The sequence below is a fragment of the Trichomycterus rosablanca genome, chromosome 13 (genome assembly GCF_030014385.1).
Source record: "Trichomycterus rosablanca isolate fTriRos1 chromosome 13, fTriRos1.hap1, whole genome shotgun sequence".
NCBI lineage: Eukaryota > Metazoa > Chordata > Actinopteri > Siluriformes > Trichomycteridae > Trichomycterus > Trichomycterus rosablanca.
In genome coordinates, this window is record NC_086000.1 from 26,308,769 (window position 1) to 26,321,378 (window position 12,610).

At 38.5% G+C, this 12,610-nt stretch overlaps 1 protein-coding gene across 1 annotated transcript; it reads left to right on the top strand.

The window, feature by feature from the left end:
* Nucleotides 1-2,363: 2,363 nt before the first annotated feature.
* On the top strand, nt 2,364-8,559 carry LOC134325251 (protein c-Fos-like). The gene is made up of 4 exons (XM_063007384.1): nt 2,364-2,502; nt 5,665-5,868; nt 6,111-6,221; nt 7,891-8,559. Exons 1-4 carry the CDS (start codon nt 2,425-2,427, stop codon nt 8,557-8,559), a joined length of 1,062 nt encoding a protein of 353 aa, XP_062863454.1. The 5' UTR covers nt 2,364-2,424.
* Nucleotides 8,560-12,610: the final 4,051 nt, after the last annotated feature.

Genomic DNA, 12,610 nt, shown 5'->3' on the forward strand with positions numbered 1-12,610 from the left:
TTTATTGACAGCACATGGGTTGCCAGAGTGAGTTGCTTGTTTAAGTCACGTTTTTGTATACACTACACGACTGTGTGGAAAGGTTTGTGTATCTCTGGCCAAATTACATATTTTGTTCATTTTTTATATTTTGATGAACACAAAACAGCATCAGCTAGTTAAAAAGCTTCTCCTAAATGTTAATACAGAGTTTTTTATTCTAGGTAAGCCCTTTTTAGCAGAAGTACAACATCACAAACGTATTTTGTCTGTGAGTCTGTTCTGTTTGTTCTGTTGACTTTTTTTTAATCAATTTATTTTAAAAGAATGCTTTTAGTTTTAATATCTTGTTTGACCATCTTGTGCAACATGTTTAATGAACTATATTATCATACTTTTTGCATCTGTGACCCCACATTTATCATTTGTCCCTTTTCCACTGCAATGTATTCTATGGTACAATATATTTTTAAAACCATAGTTTAACATTTATGACCCTTTTCCACTGCATGGTACCTTTTTGTACAGTATGCTTTTAAATCTTTGTCCCATATTTAGTGGTTGCATCCATTGCTAGTTTACCCAGGCTAAATTTGCTTGGCCTTCTAGATTTGGCATAAAGTGTACCGAAGTGGGCTGAGAAACAATGCAAACCATGAACTGGTCAGTCTGTTTTCTAGATTTTTGTGAGTACCCTACAGTATACCCAAATTCTGAACTGTACCTAAGCTGATGTAGTTTGTTTCCAATCACACAAGGAAAACCATAAAAGTAGAAGGGACTGCTGAAGGTGAGGCAGAGTTGGCATTGTCCACCAGACGCTCAGAGCAAATACACCACAGAAACTGTAAACAATAGCAGCAGCAACAACAGGGCAATTTTCTGTTTGCCCCACTGTGGTTGTTGTGGTGTACAATCTTCTGCAACCCTGGTTAAGTTTTTGTTTGTCAAGACACATATTTATTAACATATTTTTCAGTTTGGTTTTAAATATAGAGCTAGTGTTGTTTTACTTCAGTGGTGATTCTGTTTGACGAATTGATGGTCTGCATTGTTTTTTGCTTTACCATTATGGTCTGCTTTGGTCTATGGTCAACAAGGATAAACTTGGCAACAGGTAGTTATGCACAAGTGCTTATGTACAGTCATTGCAGGCTCACTTTGCACCTCGAAACAACCACTAAATTTGGGATCACAGATGTACCATAGGGTACTGTGCAATGAAAAGCACCGAGTGTGTTTTTGTCTTGCACACAGGGTTTTTAGGATAGGCTCTGCACTCAGTACGACTATTTTTAGGATTCATTTATTTATTTATTAGGATTTTAACAGCATGTTTTACACTCTTTGGTTACATTCATGACATTCGTTACACAAGATTCATCAGTTCACAAGTTTAATGTCAAACACAGTCATTGACAATTTTGTGTCTCCAATTCACCTCACTTGCATGTCTTTGGACTGTGGGAGGAAACCGGAGCTCCCGGAGGAAACACACGTAGACACGGGGAGAACATGCAAATTCCACACAGAAAGGACCCGGACCGCCCCACCTGGGGATCGAACGCAGGACCTTCTTGCTGTGAGGCGACAGTGCTAGAAACTTTAAGGATAAAACAGTTTGTCAAAATAAGTGAATAAATGACTCTAATTTGACATTTACCCTATTTTTAAACACTAACAGAAAGGAAAGTAAGAAATCTGGCAACCCTAGCATCTTCAGGCAGAGCAGTCTTGCAGGACATTGACGCTTTGCATTGCATTCAGTTTATCAACCCAGTTAAAAATGAAGTTGTGTTTGTACTAATTCTTATGAATCGTAAAATATAACATTTAATAATTATTAAATATTTATTTATTTAAAAACATTCTTAAGCCTTATGTAAAACTCTTTAATCAGCATTGACACGTTGTGTGATTCTGATTAACCAGTGACAATGTAACAGTTAGTCTATCATGTTAAATGGAATGGAGTTTATTTTAAATTGCTATGATATATTGTTTCATGGTTATTTTTAAGTATGGGGTGCATCAGTATTTTATGAATGAACATTATCCACGTGTTTTCTCACAGGGGGGTCTTTACATGGTGTGGTCCATTATGCAACATGAAGCAAAAAAACACCGGCTAGTTCAGGTGGTTATACGATAATATTTGTGTTTAAATAATAACTTACCAATATGTGTTAGTCTGTCTAGTCAAACACCTCATTTTACAGTAAATAATAGAACTACCCCCCCTGCGCTAAATGGTACATCCTGAGTTCATTCATAAAATTCTGAGGGAATAAATAGGAGGAGCTACAGCAGGCTCATCACTGACAGGTCCAGATAAATATCAGCGTGCAAGAGAGCAACTCCAACCAAGAATTATATATTTTAAAATTGCTTGAGCGAATCGTGATTTGTTTTAGGACCTTTTTCTTGAAACGTGTGTGTGGTGAAATGAGCCTGGATAAAGCGAATGTGGAATCTGTATCACGCTGCAGTTCTGCATCGTCAGACCAGATGGAAACCATACAGGTAAGATCAGCATCACTCAGCATCACTTAACACAGTTTAAATAATAATAAACCAGGGCAAGATCAGACATGTGGGAATGTGTATAATAGAAAGAACTATAGTCTGTATTTGCAAAAACAAAACCAGGAATGTTCTATTTATAAGCTTACACTGTCACTACTAAATAGAGGCCAATTAACACTGAGCACAATGTTAATAAAATGATCTGCAATATCAGAATGCCAACATGTATTAAATAAACTATATGTATAAAAATGACTAATATTAGATTGTAGAACTGAAGCTTTTGATATGCTTTTGTGATGCATTAATCCATCAATCAGCTCATAATGTCAATGCAAATCAGAGCCCCTAATTTTACATCAGGTAAATGATCATTAAGTAGATTTTACCTCTAGTCGTTACAAGGTGACCTAAAGCAGCAGATTGTGTATTTCCTCACACAAATATATAATAAAAATACATAATACTAGCCATTTGGCAAGTTATATTTGGACTGTCATTGGACTGTGGTAGAGTAAATGCCCCTAGGATGCATATCTGAAACATGACCAGCAATATGAATGAAAACAAGCCAGCCTGGCCCTGTCTCAGTCCTATGAATAAACTTGTTTTGATTACATTGTTTCAGGAAATCTCCTTTAAATGGTTCTTTATTTTTAAATATTTACATCTCCTTTACAAAAGTAGAGTTAAATATTGACCACTGCCCATTCAACACAATGTAAGTTTCGAAAATGATATGCAGTAGCAGACAATCCGATATGCATTTGACATCACAATATATGCAAACTTACATATGCAAAAACATATATAATTACATATTATAGTACTTAATATATATATGTAAAATAAAAAAAGCCCTTGATGCCCTTGGTTATTATTGAGCTTAACTTCTAACCACAAACCCTTAAACTCATCAAAAATTAGGCTACAATTTCAAAATTAAGGGTGTCTCTCTCCTAACTGACATTAGAAATTTGCATAGTAAATGTCATGTGGTATGGAAGTCCAGTTTATTTTTAACCCCATTGTATATACCAACACACACACACACACATACCATAGGGGTGTGTGTGCATGCTAAACACGTGATTATTGCATTGCAAACGCAGCTTACTTTTTATTACATGATCATGATCTTTAAATAGTCACTAATAAGACACTAATTGAACAGCAAATATGGTTTTGTTTCTGAGTCTTTTTGTAAATGAGGCCACATCTGTAGTGGCGCTGCAGCTGTTGCTGTGTGGAGACTCCGCAGCAGCTCTGCGTCACCGCTGACGTCAGAGACAATGGAAAAGTCAAATATTGATCAGGGAGATTATTTTTGGACACGCGTGCAATTCAGAGAAGGTCTGTTACCTACTGATGATAAGAGACCTCTGTGTGTGGTGCTTAAGAAATATATACATCTAAACGCCGGTGACAAATTAAAGGAAAAAATAAATGAATAAGGAATATGCTTCCAGACAAATGAGCTGAATGATATTGTTGAAAATTTTATATACGGTTGTGCTTTATGGCATGTGTAGAACACTGAACATGATAAAAAAAAATGACATATATACGAATATCTAAGGGATTTCTAAAGACATTTTCAGTGGGGCTCAGGTGGCAGTACTTCCCAAATTGATAGTGTCTCCTATTCCTGACAAATGGCAAGTGCAGGAGTGGAATTCACCAGAAGCACAGTACAGGTCTAACATGTCCCCCTACACTAAAAATGTCCTGTTGCTCTCTGTGTACCCGTAAACAAAAGGATTACTGCAAATCAATACAATATTTTTATTATTTGATTAATATAATGAAGCATTTCTATCTATGGGAGTGGTTTCTTACAGGATGACAGTGCCCCCATCCACCCACCACCATGAACACCACAAAACACTAATAAAAACCCAATACATTATATACTATACACAGTTACAATCTGAAATATTCAACCCCACAAATAAAAGAAATCTTGAGAACACTATTATTCAACTGGTTTTAAAACCTAATGCTAGTCTTTCTGACCTAAAATTGGGTTACAACATAATTAATTTGCTTCAGCTGTGATGTGTTATATAAACACCACCCAGAGATTTAAGGTGTGTGTGAAATTCAAGACTGTGTTAAAGCCTTACACTTAACACAGTCCAACGCTGCATCAAGAATTGCAACCTGAAACTCTTTAATGCAAGGAGAAAGCCCTACAAGTTCTCAAAAGCCAACATTTGTAATGGTATGGGTTGTATTAGTACCCAGTAAATTGTATATGTGTGAAGGTGCCATTGATCAAGAGGCGAATATAATCTGTGGTTATTTTATACCTCATTATGCGCATGTTTCAAGAACATGGCTTCAAAAACACATAGTGCATGTGCTTGACTTGGCAGCCTGCAGTCCAGATATGTCTCCTATAGAAAATATATGGTGCATCACGAAGAGGAGAATCAGACAATGGAGACCATGGACTGTTTAGCAGCTAAAGTACTGTATCAAGCACGAATAGGAAGAAATTCACAATTAGTATCTTAATTTTCCAAACATGTCCCTTTTATAAGGAAAGGTTCTATTAAAATGTCATACAAGTGTCAGGCATCAAATTCTACATTTAGTGTCCGCATTAGCTTTTATTGGATAATGCTTACCCACCAAAAAGAGACTGGCTGCTCCAAATTGCACCTAGTGTTGCTATGAGTGGCACCAGACACTTAGTGACCATGACCAGATTAAAGATTAAAGCAGCAAGTGAAAAAGAAATTAATGAAGACTATTCCCCTAGCATGATCGGCCACCCATTGGCTACACCTCTGGCTTCAACTGTCTGATCGCTCTCTCCCAGATACACAGAAAAATTTAATTCACTAGACAATTGGACCTAAAGAATTTAGAATTGTATTGGTGTGTGACACTTGCTATTTAACAAGCTGTAATTTAAAAGTGTATTCTTTCAATAAATATTTTTAGAATGGCAGTGTAGATACAGAGAGACCCAGCTTAATAGAACACAAGTAGAAGTCATACATGCGTATAAATATTTTTACTGTAGTCTTACATAAACCACTTCAGTATACTGTACCTACATAAAATACAGCATCAAGTCAGTAAACCACAATTCTTATCCATACCTATTTTTTTGCAATGCATACTTAATAATATCATTAATGCACGCAGGGTCCGGTGCAGAATAGCAAGGTGTCCACTACTCCATTTGTTCCCACGGTAACTGCCATCTCTACCAGCCTGGATTTGCAATGGATGGTACAGCCAACAATCATTACATCCGTTTCTCCGTCTGCAGCCAGACCTGAACCTGCAGTAACCAAGAGGAGTGGAGCCAAGTCAAAAAACACAACCAGAAAGACAAAAACCGAGCAGGTACTTACACTCATTGTTTTATTTTGCTGTACTGGGCTTAATTAGATGCTGCAATTTGGCACAATACCTAGACTGGGCACTTCACATTCACAGCACACGGTGTCTGCAACCTATTTTTAGTCGCAATGCAGAGAAAGATATGTGCATGCCATTCCTCCACTCATAGGGATGTTTTGCTAGGAATGTGGTAAAAATGTGTAGATCCATCATGGTTATTTCTGACATCCATATTTCCCACCAAGCAGCTCACGCCTGAAGAGGAGGAGAAGAAAAGAATAAGGAGAGAGAGGAATAAGATGGCAGCAGCAAAGTGCCGAAACAGGCGAAGAGAACTCACAGATACCTTGCAGGCTGTAAGCTGAAATTCCAATATACTGCAAATCTACAGACAATGTCATTACTAGAGTTAGAAAAAAACATCATCCTGAATTCTCACTGGATTCTGAAAACACTTTTTTTTCTATATTTTTATGCGTTCCCCCATTTTCTCCCAATTTAGTGTAATCAATTTGTCTTCCGCTGCTGGGGATCCCCGAATATTTGCAGTTGAGGAGGGTACATTGCTGCTGATGCCTCCTCCGACCCACGCGCAGCCTTTAACAGAGCCCTTTTCCAATCATGCACTCTGCACAGGCGCCTCTATCTGCCAATCAGGGTCCTTACACAGCGTTGGAAGACCCCACCCACATAGTCCGGTCATCCCTCCCTGCAGGCACTGCCAATTATGCCCGCTAGATGGCGCCCAGCCAACTGGTGGCAACGCCGAGTTTCAAACCGAGGAGTTCAGAATCTCGGCGCTGGTGTGCCAGCGGAATATTCCACTGCGCCACCTGGGCTCCCCTGAAAACACTTTTTAAATTGTATTCAGTAACATTTTACAACAATACAAAATAACTTTAGAATTAACAAGAAACACCAAAGTCACACTGTTCTTAGTCCAAGGTAGTCCAAGGTGGGTGTGAGGGGTGTTCAGCTGATTACTAAATTAATTTCTTTGACTGATTACAATTTCCTGAAATGATTATTAAGTAATGCAAAGCACTTGTAATTGAATAGGCCATATAGCCCAAAGTACAACAGACCAGCAGTTGTAAACCAACATTAATATACAATAGATACAATCACAAATAAATACATTCACTCTCACTCACTTTCTTAACGGCTTATCCAATTAGGGTCGTGGGCGGGGGTGTTGGAACCTATCCAACTTTTCAATGGGCGCAAGGCACACAGTCCATTGCAGGGAGGACACACATACACACACTCATTCACCTCTAGGGAAATTCAGTGTCTCATATTAACCTGACTGCAGGTTTTTGGACTGTGGGGGGGAAACCGGAGCTCCCGGAGGAAACCCACGCAGACATGGGGAGAACATGCAAACTCTGCACAGAAGAAAGGACCCGGACCGCCCCACCTGGGGATCAAACCCAGGACCTTCTTGCTGTGAGGCGACATTGCTACCCACCGAGCCACCGTGCCGCCCGCAAATAAATACATAAATAAACAAATAAAATGTGTTTCATTAAATAAATCTCACACTAACATACTTTAATCTTTAATCTAGTCTTAAATTAAATTAAAATAAATGCATTTAAAGAAATGTAAAACTAAACTTTAAAAGTATCTTGGAAATTCTACCCAAAATTAAATTTTTAAGAATTTATATGTGAAACGACAAAGAAATATGTTTTCCATTAATTTAGTCACACCAAACCATGTTTAAAATCCAAGACTTCTATGTAGCCATGAATTGAACATTGGGGGGATCAAATCACCCGTGTGGGGCTTCTGCCATTCTCAAACAATCCTGCCATATTAACAACTGATAGGAACCAGCTAGGACTAAGCTATTATATATTTTTAAAAATATATTTTTTAATCACTATAATGGGGGGTGTTTTGAGCATATCTGAATATTGTAATAACGACCTTGCTTCCATGACAGACTTGTACTAAGTGTATTAAACCTTTCACTTTTAACTGTACACTGCATAATCTTTCTTTGTCTTTCATTTATAGGAAACAGACAAGCTAGAGGAAGACAAAGCATCTCTGCAAGCTGAAATAGCAAACCTCCTAAAAGAAAAAGAAAGACTTGAATATGTTCTAGCATCTCATAAACCCCTATGCCACTTGCCTGAAGAGCTGGATAGCATTTTCCCTCAGTCACCTCAGCTGCTTCCTTCTTCTGACTTATCTGAAAAACTCTCCGAGGAGGGCACACAGGACGCTTCTTTACAAGACTTAGAGACACCATCAGTACCACCCACAGCAATCTCAGGCAACTCCAACATCCTGCTATGCTCCAGTGCAGAAGTCAGCCTGTGTGACCTCGAGCCATCACTGGATGTTAAGGAAGAGCTGCTAGAAAATATCCTTGGTACGATGAATGAGGACAAGGTCTCAGGGGGGAAAGCACGCTCCGTGCCAGACATCGACCTTACCGGATCCCTGGGCTTCACAGACTGGGAAACACTATACAAGTCTGTGGCCAGTGATCTGGAACCTCTAAGCACCCCTGTGGTGAACACATCAACCCCAACATGCAGCAACTACCTGAGTGTTTTCACCTTTACCTGCCCAGAGCTGGACTCTCTTACTGATGATCTAGATGTCCTCAAAGGTGGGGTATCCAAATCTGACTCCAATGCAGATCTTCTGAATTCACCAACACTACTGGCATTATAAATAAGTATGTAATGGAAATTATGGTTTACAGAACATTTGATTTCACTACTTCAATGCCTTGAAAAAGTCTCAGTCTGTCAGTAAATAAACAAAATTACTTCCTCGTTTAGTACTTGGTTGATCCCTCTTTGGCAGCTATTACAGCCGGTAGTATTTTGCCATTTAAATCAATTTTGCACAACACAATGGAGCAATTTTGCCCTATTAAATTTTTAAAAAAATGGACCTGCCAGGTTAAATGGGGAGGAATACATGTACAAAAGGTACAGTCTCACCACAGAGTTTAACAAGGGCGACATATACACATACATTTTCTTCCATTTAAAGCACTTTATTGTTGCTTTGGAAGTGTGTTTTATGTCAATGTTGTGTTGAAACTAAAACTTTCTTTTTTATGCCCATTCGGAAGGGTGAGGCATAATTTGTTAAGGTGTTAATAAGGTGTTAATTTCCCTATGAATCCTGCTTGGGTGGCCACTTCTGTATTCTATAGTGTGGATGATGTTACCTGGCTAATGTACCTTGTTAGATTTAAGCCAAACATACAGCTTAGAATTTAAGAATTTAATGCCACTGTTTTCACTTTAATCTCATCAGACTGTAATACTTTCTGTTACTTAGCTGCAAAGTCTTCCAAATGACATTGTGTGATTTGTCCTTTTTACTTTAAAACTCTTTAACAAAAAAAACCTTTAGTTTTATAGACATTGTAGCCTAGTGGTTAAGGTACTGGACTAGTAATCAGAAGGTTGCTGGTTCGAACCCCACCACTGCCAGGTTGCTGCTATTGGGCCCTTGAGCAAGGCCCTTAACCCTCAGTTGCTTAGATAATATATACTGTCACAGTACTGTAAGTTGCTTTGGATAAAGGCGTCTGTTAAATGTCAAAAATGTAAATGTTTTATATGTGTAATACATAAACGCTGATTTCAATTGCAGCCACTGACTTCTGCATCTCAGTCCAAGTGCTAATTAAAATTCAAATTTAATGTCAGAAGGGAGGACTGACCTAGGTAAAGTGGCTGTAGTTTTGTATCATCTTTACTATTTTGTACTGGACAGAACTGATTTGTTATGTTCAGTGCTTTGAATTGTCTTGTGCCATCATAGATCAAGATCCGTGCTACTCTATGATTAGATCCTTGACTTGCTTTAATAGAATAGAATAGAATGCCTTTATTTGTCATTTATACATATACAGTGTACAGTACAACAAAATTCTTTCTTCGCATATCCCAGCTTGTTTGGAAGCTGAGGTCAAAGCACAGGGTCAGCCATTGTATGGCGCCCCTGGAGCTGAAAGGGTTAAGGGCCTTGCCTAAGGGCCCAACAGTGGCTACCTTTTGATAGCCAAAGCTCCACCCACTAGGCTACCACTGTCCCAAATGCCTACATTTGACTATGGAAATGGTCTCTACTGTAATGATTGACTTCACAAAAAGTGGGCTATTTATTGTAAAGTATTTACTTGTAAAGTCATAGAAAACAGCTGGGGGTCTGAGTAAATTATGCTTTATTTTAAGTGGCAATACACTACTGAAAAATGTCACATAAAATATGAGAGAATATAAAATCATTTAGAGGGCTAAATACTTTTTCAAGGCACTGTAGAATACACTGCGGTATTGTATATGAGATTTGCAGTATTGATGTGAAACTGGCGACATTCACAAGATATGTAATTTGACAGAGATAATGTTTGCCCTTTCCCAGGCACTCTTGATGTAGCTAAGTGCATGACAAAATATCCTATGGTCAGTTATAAACTACGTTCTTATGTCAAACGCATGCGCAAAGATCTCATATAAAGTAATATATCAATACATATAGATGTATATCTATGTAGGAGATTTATATTTGTTCGATCTGGTGTATGAGGTCTTATATAAGCTGTGTTGTGCACTGTTCACTGTGCGGTTTTGTTGTTTTTGATGGCAATAGTTTACCAATGTTGTGCTGTAGTATGCATCACTGACAGTTCTTACATACCTCAGTTAATGTGTTTTGAAATCATCAATAATATTTAGAGTTTTCCATTAAAACATCCAGTGTTAAATCAATTAAAATGTATTTTATGATACTTTATTTTTCTACCTTTTAAATTTTTTGACTTGTGCATCAAATGAAAAGAGCTAAGCACTGATTTCTTATGAACTAATATTCACATTAAATATTTATGCAATGTGGTCATTGTTGTTTTTCTCCTCTGTTATTTCCTCTATCTTTTTTTCTCTCTTACTCCATTCCACCCCTGCAAAACCTGAATATGTCTCTACAAGTTTTGCACACATGGTTTTGGGCATTTTATTCCATTTTTATGCCAGATTGGATTGCAAGCACCTGTGAACTGGCATCTTCAGGTCTCTTCACAGATTTTTGTTTGAGGTTTAAGTCTAGGTTTTGCCTTGGTCTTAGTCCTGACAGTGTAACTTGTGGGCTATTATAGACCCAGGTGTGAGCCACACCCATTACTAACAGTAGCAGTTCCAGTCTTCACAGTGCAAGGTCCATAAAGACATAATTTGACAATTTTGGAGTAGACGAACTCCAGTGACCAAAACAGAGCCTTCATGGCCTATGAACACTTTTGGGACATGTACTGGAACGTCTCAATCAACATTAGTGACTGATCTTACGAATGCACTTTTAACTGAATGAGCACAAATTCCCACTAACATACAGAATCTTGTGGAAAGTATTCTTCGAAGTTGGGCTTTTATAGCTGCATACAAGTCTGTGGCCAGTGATCTGGAACCTCTAAGCACCCCTAGCTGCATAACAAAGCCAACTCAATTGATGTCTGTGGTTTTGGAATGTGTTGCCCAGCAAACTTATGGTCAAGTGTCCACACACTCTTGACCATGTTAGGGGCACGGCAGGGGCAGGGTCATCCTGGAACAGGAAAGAGCCCTTCCTAAACTGTTGCTGCAAAGTTGGAAACATATAATTTATTTTACTATTTATTTATTAAACCTGTTAGCAATTGTTGTGGGTGAAACACATGAATGCAATAATTAGAAGGGGTGTCCCAGTACTTTTGCCCATGTAATATATGTGTGTCTAATGCAATTAAAAAGCAGTTAAAGAACACTTATACACTTGCACAACACACACTAGTGTCTCACTATAACTATAAGCCGCTGTGCTTAGAATTATCCACTGAATGATTTTCCATTTTTATTCCCATGGACAAAATTTCAGAACCATTTGAATCAGCCCTCCAACCCACCAAATAATATCTGGTCAAAAATGGGGGCTGGCAGATAGTGAATGTTTAGTGTCAATAAATGTGTCTCCATTTGGTACAAAATATTGGTATTTGGGTTGATACTGGCCTGCTTTAATTGATGTTTTTTACAAACCTGAATCTTTGAAAATGTATATGAAATGTATTTGAATTCCAAATTTTCTTAATATTCGTATGAAGATATTTATTAAAAGTGAACACGGCTGATTGACAACAACTTACAGTCAGTAATTGTAAACCTTGCCACTAGATGAAAAGTGTCCCTAAAAATTGACCAATAACTCACTCACTCACTCACTCACTTTCTTAACCGCTTATCCAATTAGGGTCGCAGGGGGGTGCTGGAGTCTATCCCAGCTTTTAAATGGGCGCAAGGCACACAGTTACACCCTGGACGGGGCGCCAATCCATCGCAGGGCAGACACACACACACATACACACACACCCATTCACCTATATGGCAATTCAGTGTCTCCAATTAACTTGACTGCATGTTTTTGGACTGTGGGAGGAAACCGAAGCTCCTGGAGGAAACCCACGAAGACACGGAGGGAACATGCAAACTCCACACAGAAAGAACCCGGACCGGCCCACCTGTGGATCGAACCCAGGACCTTCTTGCTGTGAGGCGACAGTGCTACCCACTTAGCCACCGTGCCGCCTTTGACCAATAACTGTAATTAAAAAGTACTGTAAGCATATCAAATTAACACTTACATTTTTAGCATTTAGCAGATGCTTTTATCCAAAGCGACTTACAGATGGCTTCCAGGACGGCTCGCGCTTACGTGCTTGCGTCACACA